This window comes from Musca domestica, unplaced genomic scaffold (assembly GCF_030504385.1).
Source record: "Musca domestica strain aabys unplaced genomic scaffold, Musca_domestica.polishedcontigs.V.1.1 7, whole genome shotgun sequence".
NCBI classification, from domain to species: Eukaryota; Metazoa; Arthropoda; class Insecta; order Diptera; family Muscidae; genus Musca; species Musca domestica.
Window position 1 is genome coordinate 5,816,818 of NW_026712383.1, and position 16,780 is coordinate 5,833,597.

The 16,780-nt window shown below is 40.1% G+C and overlaps 1 protein-coding gene across 1 annotated transcript in view; it reads right to left on the reverse strand.

Annotated features, from left to right (window-relative positions):
* Positions 1-1,287: 1,287 nt before the first annotated feature.
* The window catches only part of LOC101894465 (probable chitinase 10), a 30,078-nt gene continuing 14,585 nt past the window's right edge, over positions 1,288-16,780 (reverse strand). The window contains exons 2-8 of the mRNA XM_005191702.2: positions 12,773-12,875; positions 6,709-10,479; positions 6,455-6,640; positions 4,674-4,953; positions 3,264-4,616; positions 2,993-3,209; positions 1,288-2,924 (exon numbers count right to left, since the gene is read on the reverse strand). Of these exons, the coding sequence (XP_005191759.1) occupies positions 1,538-2,924; positions 2,993-3,209; positions 3,264-4,616; positions 4,674-4,953; positions 6,455-6,640; positions 6,709-10,479; positions 12,773-12,811 (7,233 nt within the window). The 5' untranslated portion in view covers positions 12,812-12,875 and the 3' untranslated portion in view covers positions 1,288-1,537. The remainder of the gene's footprint in view (positions 2,925-2,992; positions 3,210-3,263; positions 4,617-4,673; positions 4,954-6,454; positions 6,641-6,708; positions 10,480-12,772; positions 12,876-16,780) is intronic.

Genomic DNA, 16,780 nt, shown 5'->3' on the forward strand with positions numbered 1-16,780 from the left:
GTACAATAGCAGGAGGTAGAATAAAGTCAAAACATATCTACCGCTATTATATTTGTGTTAGTTGCAAACAGAAAATAATTGTTCACCTTAATGGACAATTAAATGTAGAATTTGGTCTTGGATTGTATTACATTTTCTGGAATAATCCAAACAAGAAAAGCATTTGGTCTTTACCAGAACTTACTAGTTCTGCAATATTTTTTTCGATATCATGAAGGAAAATTCGGTAATCGAAATAAAAACATTTAATTTCTTGCCGTTCTGGAACGGATACATTATTTTGTGAATCTGTGTATCGACAAAATAATGTTGATGAGGGAATTTGAAATAGGCTCTGTAAAACATATGATAATTAGTCATCATAGTGATTTCTAATGACAGAACAGCAATTTTCCCTTTATGATATTGGAAAAAATTGCAAATCTAGTAGATTCTTGTAGGTTCTGGAACGGACCAAATATTATTGCAAAAGATTGAGGCTTATCCCATATTATAAATACAAAAAAACCTTTATTTATTAGTGGATAAAATTGGTAAGGTCTACCATGTATTGAGCCAGGGAATACCATGGTTTCGGAAGAAGCCACCAATCCGGACGAAAACTTTTTATTCTCAAGTGACGATTGCAAGCTCAAGAGAAGAGAAAACATACGAACAAAGAATACAAAATATCTTTGAAATTTCTTCTAAACCTTACAACCACACCTTTTAACATTTCTATCATAACATGTGAGTTGGATTCGTTGGTTACAATAGATTCATAATAACGATAAAGAGGTTAAGTTCAAATATACGTAAGTACATTATTTCTACATTAAACAAAATTGAATTAAAGTATATGAGAACATGGCATTAGTGATCACACATACCGACGAGTACCGGAAACGATTATGATTGTTATCGAAAATAATTCGATAGTTGTCAGTTTCTATGTCGTTGCATAGAGCACAGAGCATTATAACGGTCAATTTAAATTTTAAGGCACTACTTTTTAATGAAGACGAAATCAAAACAAATACCAACAAGAGAATATGGAAAGATCGACAATTCTGCATGTAATGCAACAAAATGTAAAAAAGATAGTGTTAATAAAATCAGTCTAAATGTTGAACGAATTTGCCTTGAGTCAGTTATGTATGAAATCCGACTATTTTTTACTCTTTTGAATATCATATTTTTATATTTAAGATTCACATTGTGGCTCATATTCTGAAATCCTTTATTTCTCAGGACTTTATCATTGAAACCTATTTAAAAAACATATCATTTTATTATTTCTTTATTTTATTTCGTAATGTTTTTATCTTATCGCATCTATAACACTATCAATTAAATAACTAAAATAAATTTATATTTTTTGCTTAAATCTAATCGTAGTTTATACATAAATATAAACATTATTCATTTTATGGATTATAATAATATTGGCACTTTACTTAACTAAATAAGGACAGCCTACATGTCTACACATGCACGTGTCGTCGTTTCATTCGAGTTATTTATACTTCCGATGTGAACGCTCCTATATCTCTCTAACTTATGTACAATCGTTTGCCCTTTGTCCCGGAATGCCACGCAACTCTTGATTGAGTGTACGCAGCAAAGGATGTTTGCCACATCCACAGCTGCCACGGAAATCATCCAAATCCAGAGCCCAAACCATACCACCACCTAAACGCATTTTCCGCACAAATTGCGCTTTGCGACGAATGTCGTTGACATCGTCATATGAGACCCATTGATTGCCACTGTAGGCATATGGACCAATGCGACCCTGAGGATCACGCATCACCGTCCAACCACCGTTGCTAATTTGTTCACATATCTCATAGTAGGCCAAGAAACCTCCAGCCCTGGTGTAGGTGCCAGCCCGACCGGGACCAATTGTTTTGTCATTCAGACTACGGGAATTGGTGTCGGCCAGGGAGAATGATTGACCATACAATGGCATACCCATGATAAGTTTATGCGGTGGTGTACCCTTTTCCAGCCAGTAATTGATACTGAAATTGGCATTGAAATAGGGATTGCTGTCCCCTTCAACATAGTACAAAGGAGCAACATGGCCGGTCTGTTTATCCCAATGGCCATGAAAATCATAGGTCATGACGGCAATCCAATCAAAGTAGCGTGCCAATTTGGGAACATCATAACCGGCATCAATGACCATTTTACTGGGCGAAACTGCAGCTGAGAGCAGTAGGCCCTTGGGTTTGAATGCCTCGGATAATTCACGTACCAATGAGGCAAAACCTTCTTTTTCATTGGCCGAACCCTTGGAACAATCAACCTGCCAGCACACAGGGTACTCCCAATCCAAATCCAGACCTTCAAAACCGTATTTTTCACAGAAGGCCAAGACGCTTTCAATAAAACGCCTTCTCGCCTGTGGATCCAAAACCATGCGGGCATATTTACTACCCAACGAATCGTTCCAGCCACCAATGGCCACGGTGACCTTCAAGCCTTTCTTTTTGTAAGCCACCACCCGTTCATAGAACCTGTTATCAATATCCGCCCAGGAATCATGGGTCCGAATGGTCAGGGAATTGCTGTTGAGTACCGCAAAACCGTAAACAATGTGGGTACAGAGATTCTCATCGATATCCTCGGGAACATATTTACCCTGTCCGCGACGATACCAGGCCCAATTAGTGAAGTAACACACAACCTTGTAGTCTTCATTGCTGGCTAGGGGTGGCACATATGTGGGTTTGGGATGGGTAATTGGTTTTTTACTGGGCGCTGTCACCGGTTTTTTGGTAACTTTCGGAGGAGCCTTCGTGGTGGCTGCACTGGGTCGTGGTGTGGGTTTAGGTCTATTCACCACAGGTTTTTTGGTAGTTTGATCATCGCGTATCATACATTTACTGGCCTGTGGCCAATCGCAGTAGTTTTGATTCCAATGTAGGCCAGAGGGACATCTTTCGAGGAAGAAAAAAGAAAAATTGGTTAGTGAGGGTCTCCTAGAGATCTGAAATTTTCGACTTACTTCTGTTCCACCAGTTCGCCATATTGACAGATATAGTATTTGTTGCAATCTCTTTCATGGGGAGCATAATTGCGTCCCGCACATTCCTTGGGTTTGCTGGGCGCCGCTGTGGGTTTGGCCGGTTTGTGGGCCTGAATTATAGCCTGACTCTCAACATTGGTATTGATTGTGGGCTTCGGCTTGTTGGGAGCCTGGGGAGCCATGGTCATGCCGGCAACTGAAATAAAAGTAGAATTACATTTTGAATTTTTGGAGCTTCCGAAAAACTTACTCATTGTCTTATCTTGGTCCTCCAACACACATTTGGGATGTGGTCCTGGATAGTTTCTCAATACCCTATTAATGGTCTTCAGCAGAGGATACGATTCACAGTCACAATCATTTTTAAAGTCATCCAAATCCAAGGCCCATATCATGGCACCACCCAATCCCATGGCCTTGACATATTCCGACTTGTGGCGAATCATGGGAGCATCATCGAATGACACCCACTGGTCACGCATGTAAGCATAGGGTCCCATGCGTCCACGTGGATCACGTACTACATTCCAACCCCGCTTCCTGATGTATGTACAGATTTCATAGTATGCCAGAAAACCTCGGGCCCGGGTTGCCTCTCCAGCCTCACCACCACCATATGTGGGAGCATTTAGATCATGATCACTGGCCTGGGCCAAGGAGAACGATTGGCCATACATGGGCATACCCATGACCAGTTTTTTGCGATCAGCTCCACTTTGTAGCCAATAATTGATCGAGAAGTTGGCATTGAATCCTTCAGTTCCCGCAGGATGTTCATACATGGGTGCAACATGACCAGTTTTCTTGTCCCATTGGCCATGGTAATCATAAGCCATCACAGCAATCCAATCGAAATATTTCGACAACTCTGGCACATCATAGCCGGCATCAATGACCTTCTGATTGGGTGAAACGGCTGCGGACAGCAGCAAACCCTTTGGCCTAAAGGCAATGGACAATTCTTGCACCAAATCACTGAAACCCTGCTTCTCATCCGAAGTACCCTTCTTACAATCCACCTGCCAGCATACCGGATATTCCCAATCCAAATCCAAGCCATCAAATCCATACTTCTCGATGAACTCCATGACATGGCGTACAAAGCGGGCCCTAGCTTCAGCGGAACGTACCAAACGTGAATATTTATCACCGGCCGAGTCATTCCAGCCACCAATGGCCACGGTCACCTTTATGCCCTTGGAACGATACGAGGCCACCCGTTCATAGAATTTGTTATCCAAATCGGCCCAGCTATCATGGGGTTGTATGGTCAACCGTTCACGGTTCAATACCGCAAAACCGTACACAATATGGGTACAAAGTTCGGGATCAATATCTTCGGGTAAGAATTTTCCACCACCCTGGCGATACCATGCCCAATTGGTGAAATAGCAAACTACTTTAAATTCTCCGCTATCCGAGGAGGAGGTAACCTCTTGAGAATCCCCTGGCCCCGTTCCGATGATTTCAACATCATTATCTTCTGTCTCATCATTGGGATCGAGGACATTGGACACGGTTTCAATTTCACTGGGATAGGTAATTTCCTGGGAGTTGATGATTTCCTCCACAGATTCGGGTTCCTTGACAGGGATCAGACCAGCTGGAAAGGGGATAATTTTAAAATCTAATGTTCCTTAATGAAATATTGACAACTTACGTGTGGGTTCGTAACCCGTGGGTGGATCTTTCAGTACATCATGTATCTGTGTCAGTAATGGGTGGACACCTTGACCACAACGATTACGGAAATCATCCAAATCCAATGCCCAAACCATACCACCACCCAAATCCAAAGCTCGAACCAATTGCGATTTTTTACGTATCATGGCGGGATCATCGAAGGAGACCCACTGATTACCCTTGTAGGCATAGGGACCCATGCGACCCTGTTCGTCTTGTACCACTTGCCAGCCCTGGTGTTTGATGCGATCACAAATCTACAAAAGAAAACAAATCATGTGAACCACCCTTGTATGGAGATTTCTAATGCTATGTTTACATCAATGCAATTGAAAATTTCAGAGACATCCTAAAGGTGCAGATACATAGGAATTTTTTTTTTAATGGCATAAGATGAGAACACATAGGACGCTTTTATTACTAGCTTAAGTCGTGGACGCGATTCTTCGTAAAAGAACAAAAGACCGTAGTGTGAACCAGTAAAGATTTTGGGCCAATATTGACCTAAGTCAACCTAAAACTCCTCTGTTCTTTTACAAAGAAGCCACCTGATGACTTAAGTATTCTCACCGAAAAGGCCAGCCGATTACTTGAGCCAGCTAAAAACTTCGTTCAAGGTATTCTCAAATTTAAAGGCGAGAATACATAAAACGCTTTTTTACCGGCTTCAGTCATTGCCTGGATTCTTCGGAAAAGAACAAAGAAGCGTAGAGCCAAATCGAACTAAGTCAACCTAAAACTCCAGGTTGGCTTAGTTCGATGACTTAGGCCAGTCAAAAAAGCGTTTTATGTACTCTCACCTTTAAGTCTTCGGCTGCCTTTTTCGTAAAAGAACAAAGGAGCTTTAGGTTGACTTAGCACCAGTTCGGCCAATAATTTATCCTACGAAGAAGCCAGCCGATGACTTTTTGTAACTGCCTTCAGTCATCGGCTGGATTCTTCGGAAAAGAACAAAAAAGCGTCGATACAAAATCGATCTAAGTCAACCGAAAACTCCTTTTCTCCTCTACGAAGAAGCTAGCCGATGACTAGAGCCAGCAAAAAAGAAGCGTTTTTTGTATTTTCACCTTTACAAAATTGGTTTGACAGTTCGCTTTCCCAGCAGCTGTGTCGAGATGTTTACAAAAACTCAGCTGTCTCATGAAACTTGCGTGACACTTTTCGCTGTCATCCCAATTATTTAACTCAAACTAAAAGTGAGAATACGTAAGAGGATCTTTTTCTGGTATAAGTCGCCGGCTGTTTTTTTTTTTCGTAAAAGAACTTAGGGTTCTTAGGATGACCAAATTTAAATATGCAACCACAGCTCCTCCAGCCAGTCGATATATCTTGACAGAAAAAAGTCCTCTTAGGTATTCTCACGTTTAGAAGCTTTACAAAGCGAAGGTGTCAGCACATAAAAATCTTGGCATCATGACTAGGCATTTTAATGTCAAGCTATAAGGAAAAACGACGGCAGGGGTCGTGTTCGGCTCTCACATCCCATTATGACATGCGAAGACTTTAAGCTGTTTATATACCCACACCTTAAAGCTGAAAATGCCAAAGTGGATCTAGTTTCTGGCATCAGTCAACGGCTGGTTTTTTTTTCGTAAAAGAACAAAGGGGCTTTAGGATGCCTGTATTTAAATAGCCAACCTAAACTTCTTTGTTCTTTGGTACGGAAAAGTCAGCCGATGATTTTTGCCAGAAAAAAATCCTGTAATGTATTCTCACCTTCAGATGCTCTGAATGGAAATTTTTCTTTCCCCCACTTACCTCATAGTAGGCCAAAAATCCAGCAGCTCTCGTGAATTCTCCTGCCTTGCCAGGTCCGGGAGCCTTTGAATTCAAGCCAGTGTTGCGTGTGTTTTCCAATGTAAACGATTGACCATACAACGGCATACCCATGACAATTTTCCGCGATGGAGCACCCTTGTCAATCCAATAGTTAAGGGAATAGTTCTACAATAAATCGTACAATAAATTAGCCATTCAAAAGGAAAAAAATCCCTCCCCCCTCAAAAACTTACAGCATTAAAGTAATCATAATCATCATCGGGATGATAATACAAGGGAGCCACATGACCAGTCTTCTTATCCCACTGGCCATGGAAATCATAGGTCATGACAGCAATCCAATCGAAATATTTGGCCAGTTGAGGAACATCATAACCCGCATCAATGATTTTCTTGCTAGGCGAAACCGCTGTGGACAAAAGCAATCCCCGGGGTTTAAATGCCTCCGATAGCTCTCTCACCCAGGCTGTGAAACCCTCCTTTTCATCTGGCACACCCTTATTACATTCGGTTTGCCAGCATACTGGATATTCCCAATCCAAATCTAGACCTTCAAAACCATATTTCTCCATGAATTCCAGGGCATGTTTCACAAACTTCGCACGAGCTTGGGGATTTCTAACCAAGCGACTGTACTTATCACCCTGAGAATCATTCCAGCCACCCAAAGCCAAACTGACTTTGACACCCTTGCTCTTGAGACCACTGACACGGGTATAGAAGTTATTATCAATATCGGCCCACGAATCATGGGTACGCAGTACCAATTCGGAATAGTCCAGCACGGCAAAGCCATACACAATGTGGGTACAAAGATCGGTGTTGATGTCATCGGGAGTGTAACGTCCGGCGCCCTTGCGATACCAAGCCCAATTGGTGAAATAACAGACCACTTTGTAGTAACCATCCAGGGGTTGCAGATTGGGTTTATCAGTGGGATAAGTGGGTCTCATGGTGGTCGTGGTTGTGGGTCTGGCGGTGGTGGGTGCTGGTTTTGGCTTGACGGGATTCAAGTCATTCGAACCTCCCTCATTGGATCCCTCATCAGCCGAACATTTGGCACTTGCCGGCCAATCACACATACCCGAGGCGGCATTGAAATGTAAACCCGGTCCACAATCAGCAGCTTGCAAACGATTCCAGAGACAGAACAAATACTTGGAACAATCTCCGGGGTAGGGTACCCGTTCCTCGCCATTACAGGGATCCTCAGGACTGGATTTCGATTGGACAATACGCAAATAACGTTTGGTCGTAACGCATTTTACATTTTCCGGCCAATCGCATATCTTGCGTATGGCATCCCAATGCAGATTACCGCCACAGGAGTTGGGAACCAGCACGCCATTGATGCAGATGTAGTATTGGCCACAGTTGCGATGGCTGTAGTATTCACCGTCGTTGCATTTCGCCGAGGTAGAGGGACGATTTTGCGAGGCAGACGGCTTGCGTGTGGTGGCAATGGGTTTGGTGGGCCGTGTACTGGTCCAGGATGCCGGTACCGGTCTGCGGGTAGTGCTAACTGTCGTCGTCGTGGTGGTAGGTTTGGTGCCAGGCTTGTTTGATGGTTTCGCACTGGGCTTACCTCCTGTTGTCGTGGGTTTCTTTTTGGCTGGGGTGCACTGAGCCGCCGCCGGCCAATCACAGTTCTTGCTCTTGTCATTCCAATGTAGACCTCCGGGACAGAATTGTTGCCGAACCTCTCCGGGCACAATACATTGGTAATAGCTATTGCAATTATATGAGTCGGGATAGAATTGTCCCGCTTGGCAGTTTTTAGCAGGGAATACCTGAGGTCTCACCACGGCTGGGGCTGGGATTGTGGTGGGTTTTTGGGTGGTTGCAGGTCGATTCGAGGTTGTCGTTGTGGTGGTAGGTTGCGTTGGGCGCCGCGTTGTTGTTGTGGTGGTGGTTGAGGATGGTGGTGACCACCAGATTGTGGAAGGCTTCTGCGTGGTGGTGGTTGAGGGCGATTGCCACACCGGATTGCTGGTGGTGTGATCATGCATCATACCACCTCCCGAACTAGAACCATCACTGCTAACGGTTGTCATTACCGGTGGCACTGGAGTTGCTGGCACCGCTGGCCGGCTACAGTCTGAACGTTTGGGCGGCTCTGAGTTATGTCTACCCATGGCCCGATTGATGGCCATCAGCAATGGGAAAGCCTCACTGCAGCAACGATTTTGGAAATCATCCAGGTCCACGGTCCAGGCAGCAACACCTGCAAATCCAGAGTTCACAGCATAGCGAGCCTTGGCCTCTACCGAGGCTGGATCTTCATAGCCTACCCATTGATTACGCAGCATGGCATAGGGACCCGACTTACGTTCCGGATCACGTCCCACTAACCATTTTTGTTTACGTATCCTTTGACACACCTCATAGTAGGCCAACATACCAGGTTGTTTGGTAAATTCTCCAGCCTCACCGGGTCCGGTGGCAGCCACACCTTCTCCCTGCAACTGAGAGCTGTCACGTTCCAGCGTAAAACTTTGGCCATAGAATGGTATGCCCATAATAATGCGATCCTTGCGGGCGCCCAATTTCATCAGCAATTGCATGGTGTAGTCGGTATTATATTGAGGATATTTATCCGACTTGCGTCCATATAATGGACTTACATGGCCAGTCTGTTTCTCCCAAGCTCCATGATAATCATATGACATAACTGTCATATAGTCCACAATTTTGGACAATTCTGGGAATTCATAGGCCTCGGTAATGATTTCTTTGTAACCCGATATGGCAACACCCAATTTCAATTTCTTATCGACCCGGTCAAATTCGGAGCGTATTTCTCTCAACAACTTTGTCAAATTGGGCTTATCCGATGCCGGACCCTTGGAGCAATCACTTTGCCAACATTTGGGATAATTCCAATCCAAATGGAGACCCGAGAAACCATGGCGTTGCAGGAAACCCACCAAATTTGAGGCAAAGACACGACGCTTGATATCATCCCCGGCCAAACGGGAATATTTATCACCCGCCGAATCGGTCCAGCCACCCATGGCAATAAGTACCGGAATACCAGTGGACACCACACGGCTATACAGCTGATTGTCAATATCCACCCAGGGATCGAATTCCTTGATATTCAAATGATCCGGATCCAGGGAGGCAAAAGAATATATGATCTTGGTACACAAATTCTTATTCTTCAAATACTCCGGCACAAATTGACCATCTGCCTTGCGATAGAATGCCCAATTGGTAACGTAGCACATGACCTCCGGAGAGGAATTGAAATTCTTGTTTGGTTTCTGGGATTGTTTAATCTGGGCCAAGGCACCATAGGGTTGATCATCGCTATAACCATCGTCAGTGTCCTCCAAATCTTCCACATCATCTCGCAGACGTGAACGAGTATTCTCCAAGGCTCCATAGGCCAACAACTGTTGACGTACCTTGGCCACATCTTCCACACTTTCGGGATCTGCAATATCCGTTTCCTTAACCAATTGCTGATATGGCGAATCGGCCCGGTATGGTTGCGGCAAATCATCATTATTCGGATTGGGTATTATATAGGCAGCATATTTATCGGATACCGACCAGGCATCAGGTTCTTGAAACGTCTCAACATCCATATCCGGTTCGGGCTCAGGTTCAGTTAATTCCAAATTTTCCGGCATTGCCTCCTCCACGGAAGCATCTCGAATGCTAGCCGAATATTCCTCCTCTTCAATGTAATCATCATCATCCAAGGGAAATGATTCGACGGCATCTCGAACAAAATGCCTTAGAGGAGAGGCAGCTTCTCTTAGCTCCGCCACTGAGCGGGCATTGATCGTTGGCACACTTTCCACGGCACTGCGCAGCGGCAAGAAAACATCACCAAAACTTGGAGCCAAACTAAAGCGACTCAAAGCATCGGGATTCTCTTCTTCCGGGACACTTTCAACAGCCGAACGTAAAAATTCAGGCTTAAAGGCTGGCGCATTGTGTTCTTCGGGCGCTTCAATGCGTATGTGAGCCCATATTGGACTAGAGCAGAGTAACTGAAAGAAAGCGAATGAGAGAGAAAATTTAATACAGGAATATGAATGATACTATCGATATTTTGTACAGGGTGAGATGAAAAAACTGCAACCTTCTTTGTCTTAAGACTGCTGTCATTTCTATGTCACTCGTCCGACAGCTGTTAAAATTATTCCAGTTTCAACAGAAAGAAAATAGACTCAAAAGAGCTAAAGAGTTGCTTCGCTTGGCCGAAAGTTGTGAACTGCCGAATTTGGGTTTCTCCGATGAGAAAACATTCGTTGTCTAGCAACGAAGTGATCGTGTTTACTTGCCAAGGAGATCAGCTGAAAATGTGCACCTTCCGTTGGCCACCAGAACTAAAGCGCCGGCCATGGTGATGGTGTGGGCCGCCATAACAGCCGATTGTCACTCTCCGCTCGTAATTATAGACCGTGGCATCAGAATAAATGCCGATTATCATCGCGAAAATATTCTGGAGGGTGTATGAAAGCCTTGGGCACGCAAACATTTTGGCTGCAGACCAGAACTCAGTACTCAACACGCGCCACGCAAGAATGATTACGAAATGAGGTTGCTCGCTTCATTTCCAGCGCACAATGGCCATCAAAATCTCCGGATACCAATCCGTTGGACTATTGTGTCTGGAGTATTTTGGAAAGCCAGGTTGGAACTAAAAAATACCAAAGTGTCGATCACCTCAAGCAAGGGCTTCGCCGGGAATGGACCAAAATACCGCAGAGCAACATAATTCGTGCCAAAAGTGACCAATTCGAACAAATCTAAACTTATTCTAAAATTTGAAGCTTTTTCCGACATTTTTTGCTTTCATTCATAAAAATTTAAACAAAATGTAAAAGTTATGGCCTTTGACTTTATTGCAGTTTTTTATGTTCTGCAGTTAAATATTATGTCAAACAAGTAAAAAAGTTCTAAGTTCGGCCGGGCCGAACTTTAAATACCCTCCACCATTTGGAACGAATTTGGCAATTCTCAAAACATCTTAAAAATACCGAATAGGCTGTAGCATCCATTACGAACTTCAAATACGACATCTCAAACAATTTCGGTGAGTATTGTACCTAAAATCGTCAAAATACCGAATATAGGGAGGTACAGATATATGGGGCCTATACGAAGACGTGGTCCTGCACAGACAATGTCTCAGGCTGTAGTATCCATTTCGAACTTCAAATACCAAAATTTGAAACAATTCCGGTGAATAAAGTCTCTAAAATCATCAAAATACCGAATATCGGGAGGTACCGTTAAATAGGGGCTATACCTGCACAGACAATCTCCTGTCATAGACTGTAGCATTCATTACGAATTTCAAATACCAAATTTGAAGCAATTCCGGTGAATAATGTCGCTAAAATCATCAAAATACCGAATATAGGGAGGTACCGTCCACGAAGACGTGGATCTGCACAGACAATTTTCTGTCTTAGGCTGTAGTATCCATTCGAAATTCAAATGCCAAATTTGAAACAATTTCGGTGAATAAAGTCGCTAAAATCATCAAAATACCGAATATCGGATGGTACCGTTATATGGGGGCTATACCAAAACGTGGACCTGCAAAAATAATTTTCTGTCTCAGGTTGTAGTATCCATTTCGGACTTCAAATACCAAATTTGAAACAATTCCGGTGAATAATGTCATTTCGTTCGAAAGCTAAAGTGATTTCCTCAGACGGACGGACGTCGCTAAATCGACATAGAGTTTTATGCTGATCAAGAATATATATACTTTGTGGGGTCTTAAATGTATATTTCGAGGTGTTACAAACGGAATGACAAACTTAATATACCCTGCATACTATAAAAATGCCTAATAAAAATGCCAAGGAAATCACTAGCTGTTCTATAATACGCCAAAAATGGCGACATGGCGCCAAGTCAAAAATTAGGTCATCAAACGCATCACAACGTTCGTTGAGAAATCGTGAATTTTGATTCAACTCTAAAACTAGAGCTACCGCTCGAATTCTGGCAAGTTTCTCTTTTTACTCGATTTCGAGCGAGTTTTTCGGAGGTCTGACTAGAACAAAACCAATGTTGACTCAAGTTCTACTAACAAATAGTTTTCACAGCAACATTTTTTCCACAACGACACTGCTACAGAGGTGTTTTTACTACGATAACCGATTTTTCCTTTATGGCATCGGAAAAAAATTGCAAAACTAGTAGATTCTTGTAGGTTCTGGAACAGAGCAATGAATTTCGTATAAAAAACGAAGTTCTCGAATTTTTTTAATTATATGCATCAGAGATTTATAAATTACTTGTAAAAAATTTAAAATTACTTACCAGCAGTCCAACCGCTGCTACACTCCTTGGCGTTATCATGACCAAGGATGATCTTTGTTCGTTTTTAAGGAAATGCCCTTTTGTTCCACTTCTTGATGGTTATCTGCAACAAAAGAATTAACAAAAATGCATATTCAATTCTCATTGCTTGAAAAATTATGTTTGTGTGTGAGTAAAATCCATCAATCACCACCACCACTACCAATACAAAATCCATTCATATCATTTTTATGAATAATTCCCAGCCTATAAAAAGAAATAAGGAACCTACAACATCTTTTGCATATTAATTAATTGAATGTTTTGTTGTATTGACAGTTCTTTTTTGTTGGACATTTGTAATGTTTGTTGTTGTTTTCTTCTTATTTTATAGTTACTCATGCTCATATAATTGTTGTTGTTATTGTTGTATGTGAGCATTTTACTTCACAGTGTGCTCCCTACTTGGGATGACAAATTAGGAAGTAAAAAGTTTTACTTTTGTTCTTGAAAAAATATAATTGAAGATATTGTTAATAATGTGTGTGTGTGTGAGTGTCTCTTTTGGCAATAGACAAAAAAGAGAAAGGGCAAGGGATTTCACTTTTAACTACCAGGGGTTTTTAAATTTAAATTTGAATACAGTGTTTACTTTATTTTATAATGCAACATTTTTGTTTTAATAATATCCCTGTTAGATCAGCACACGTGATCTTCTTGAATGTCACATAGAAAGAGAGAGAGAGGAAGGGAGTATATGAGTTTATTAATGATGACAGCTGTACATAAAATATGATTATAACAAGCATGTTATCGATAACTATCTCTGACAATCTTATCAAAATTGCATACATTTTATTCCAAAATCATAATTTAAAAACAGTCAATACACTTCCCGAATCACAGAAATATATACATAAATAATCAAAATTTGTTGCCTTGTGGTTCCAAATGAAATTTATTCCCAAAACAACGTCCTATATTAGCAATTAAATAGCTGTCAACTATATTTTGAAGTTTAATTAAGGCTTAACTAAATCTAATAAATTCTGAAAGCATTTAACATTTAGCGCATGTCACAAACTCACATACAGACACATATACTAGCACATTTCACCATGATACCCTATAAATCATACAACTTTTCAAAAGCCATTCAACAGATTTATAACATTTTCAAAACAAGCGTTTAATTCAATAAGCAAGCGATATCCCGAGATAAAGATCTTCAAATTGAAAAAATTGTATTAATTAAAATCGAAGAGAAGTTATACAAAGAAATTCACAGATAATAGGTTGGTTCCGTCTTTTTTAAATAAGATGCAGAAAATGATTAAGGAAATTATGGCGGAGGAACAAAGTATTATATCAGGTTTGGACAATAACTTTTCCAGTAAAAATTACTCAGTAACTTGTAAGGAAAGCTATTTCTCTCACAGTTATTGAAAAATGGCATTAAACCACATCCAGCTAAAAATTTCAAAAAAAAAAAAAGTAAATTCGCAAAATTTATTCCTAATACTTTTAAACTGTTAATAAAATCCATGGTAGAACTAAGAAGGTAAAGTCATGCAATCATATGTTTACATTTTTTTACAAAATTATTCTTTTGACAACATCTCATTGTAAAAATATTTATTCACAATTTCATTGTATACATACAAATCAGTAGTGGAATTCTGGAACTCATTTTTTGTGTTACCGACAAAAGTCGGTAAAATTAAAATGCTTGAAATTTCGGTTATTCACGAAATTTGTCGGTAAATTAGCGACGAAATCAAAGCAGTCGGTAAGACTTACCGATAGATACCAATGTTTTCAACTTTAACCTCTCTTTTATATCATAATTTTGAGTTTCAAAGTTACCGATTTTTGTCGGTAACTCAAAAATTAGTTAGAGAATCCCACTACAGAAATGGGAATCCGTTTCTCATTTTAAATAGCTTTACCTTCTTGATTCTACCATGACAAAATCGAATAAAATTTAGAATTTTAATGGCGAAAAAATAGTTATTTGTTGGTATAATACGCTGTTAAATTCTAATTATCTGACAAATTATTAAAATATTTGAAAGACATTTTTGAAAATATACACTTCCGCCACAAACCATCAATGCTATCAATCAGCTGATGTTAGTAGATAATTCTTTTGATTTCCGCGGACTTGTCTAAAAATTGGTATTTGTGGGTCATAATAAGTTCCAGCTCGTATGACGAAACATTGTATGTATCGGTCTACGTTTTGGTATAGGCCTCATATAACGGTACCTTCCGATATCTGATATTTTAATAAAAATTGGTATTTGTAGTTCACAATGGGTTCTAACTCTAGCGACAGAACATTGAATATTTATTTCCACGTTTTCCTACAGAGCACATATAACGATACCCACCTATATTCGGTATTTTGATAATCCTAGTCACATTTACAAGCGAAGTTTTTTCATATTTGGTATTTAAGAAGATGTGGTAGATGACAATTCTTGATGTATAAATTTGTCCATAGAGTTTCCCGTTTTAGTATGGTCCCCATTCAACCGCCTCACTCACTTTATGTTTTTTTGATAAGTTGTACTGCATTATGTAAACGGTTTCACTGGTATATGACGTTTAAAGTGAAATACGCTTAAATACAGATACATTTATATTAAAAATGTTTCCTTTACCCTAAGGTGGAACTTAATGTTTTTTTTTTACATTTAAATTAAAATCAGGATCCAAGAGAAATGCCTGCATATAATCCCTCTAAAAATTCATTAAATGGGCCAAAAGTAAATATTCGATATAGTTTAGTGAAGGGTTCTATTCATAATTTATTGCCGTATGTGTAAATTTGAAAACGAGTATTTGAATGAGTAAACGGGTTTTCTTAATGAAACTGCATCATTACTTTTCTTAATTTTTACACAGAACGTAAAGTATTGCTCGCATTTTAAATGCTAAATGCTTAGATGAACAAAACAGTACGTTTGCGGTGGTCTCAGTCGTTGATTAGACTTCAACGAATGTAGACATGCTTGGGGATACACGCATTGTTGCTCCGTTAACATTAAGAAAACAAATTATAGATAGCTTTTGTAGAAAAATATAAATATATGGAGTTTATATTTAATGTTTTTTGATAATTTTGCTAACATTAAATTAAAATTCTTGCTACAAAACGTCCAAAACAAGAAGGGAGATATTTTTACGTGCTTTTTGGTTTCTCTCACATACACAAGCGCAATGTTCATTTTGTGCATCATAGGCTAAATGAAAAGTATCTATGGAATTTTTGTATATACTCTAGAGCATAGAAGGGCAATCATGCAGGCTAGCGTTGCTGTCTCTTATTATCTGTCATGAGTAAAACATCAACAAACTATTTTTTGGCTTTTTTGATTATATTTTTGCTCAAAAATTACTAAATAAGTTCAAATTCAACGCAGGATAGTTATTCCAATATTCTTTTAGAAAATCTATTTCATTATTTTGCCCATCTTGCCTCTGGAGTGATATAGAGAATCGTATATTCTATCATTTGGGTCCTCCTTATTTGACGACCTTTGCTAAAACAAAAAATATTTGTATTTTCTCAACCCACATCAGCAAACGAACAAAATATTTGTGAGTGTTGTTATTTTTTTGTCTTCTCTTGGTTTTGGTGCGGGATTTAACTCTTTGAGTAATCTCTTATTATAATTTAAGCATTTTAACTCCCACTTCTTTTTCAAAAACAAGTAATTGTAGAGAACTCTTACATAAAACAAGAGAGCGTAAAGTAAACTTTGTGTAAAACACCCTGCCTACCCTAATTTCAAGATGCAATTAGTCAGTCACGATAAATTATTATCAAATTTCTGAAATAAGTCTTTGCCTAAAGATTAAGTGTTTCTTTCAATTCTTCAAATTCAAATTCTTTTGGATTATCCATTATTCTTTAGATTATTTGTACGATCGTACAATACACCCACTAAGTTTCAGTTCTAGCCTGAGACCAGTTTTATTAATTTAATTATTATTATACACTCAACCACAGCATGGAGGGTA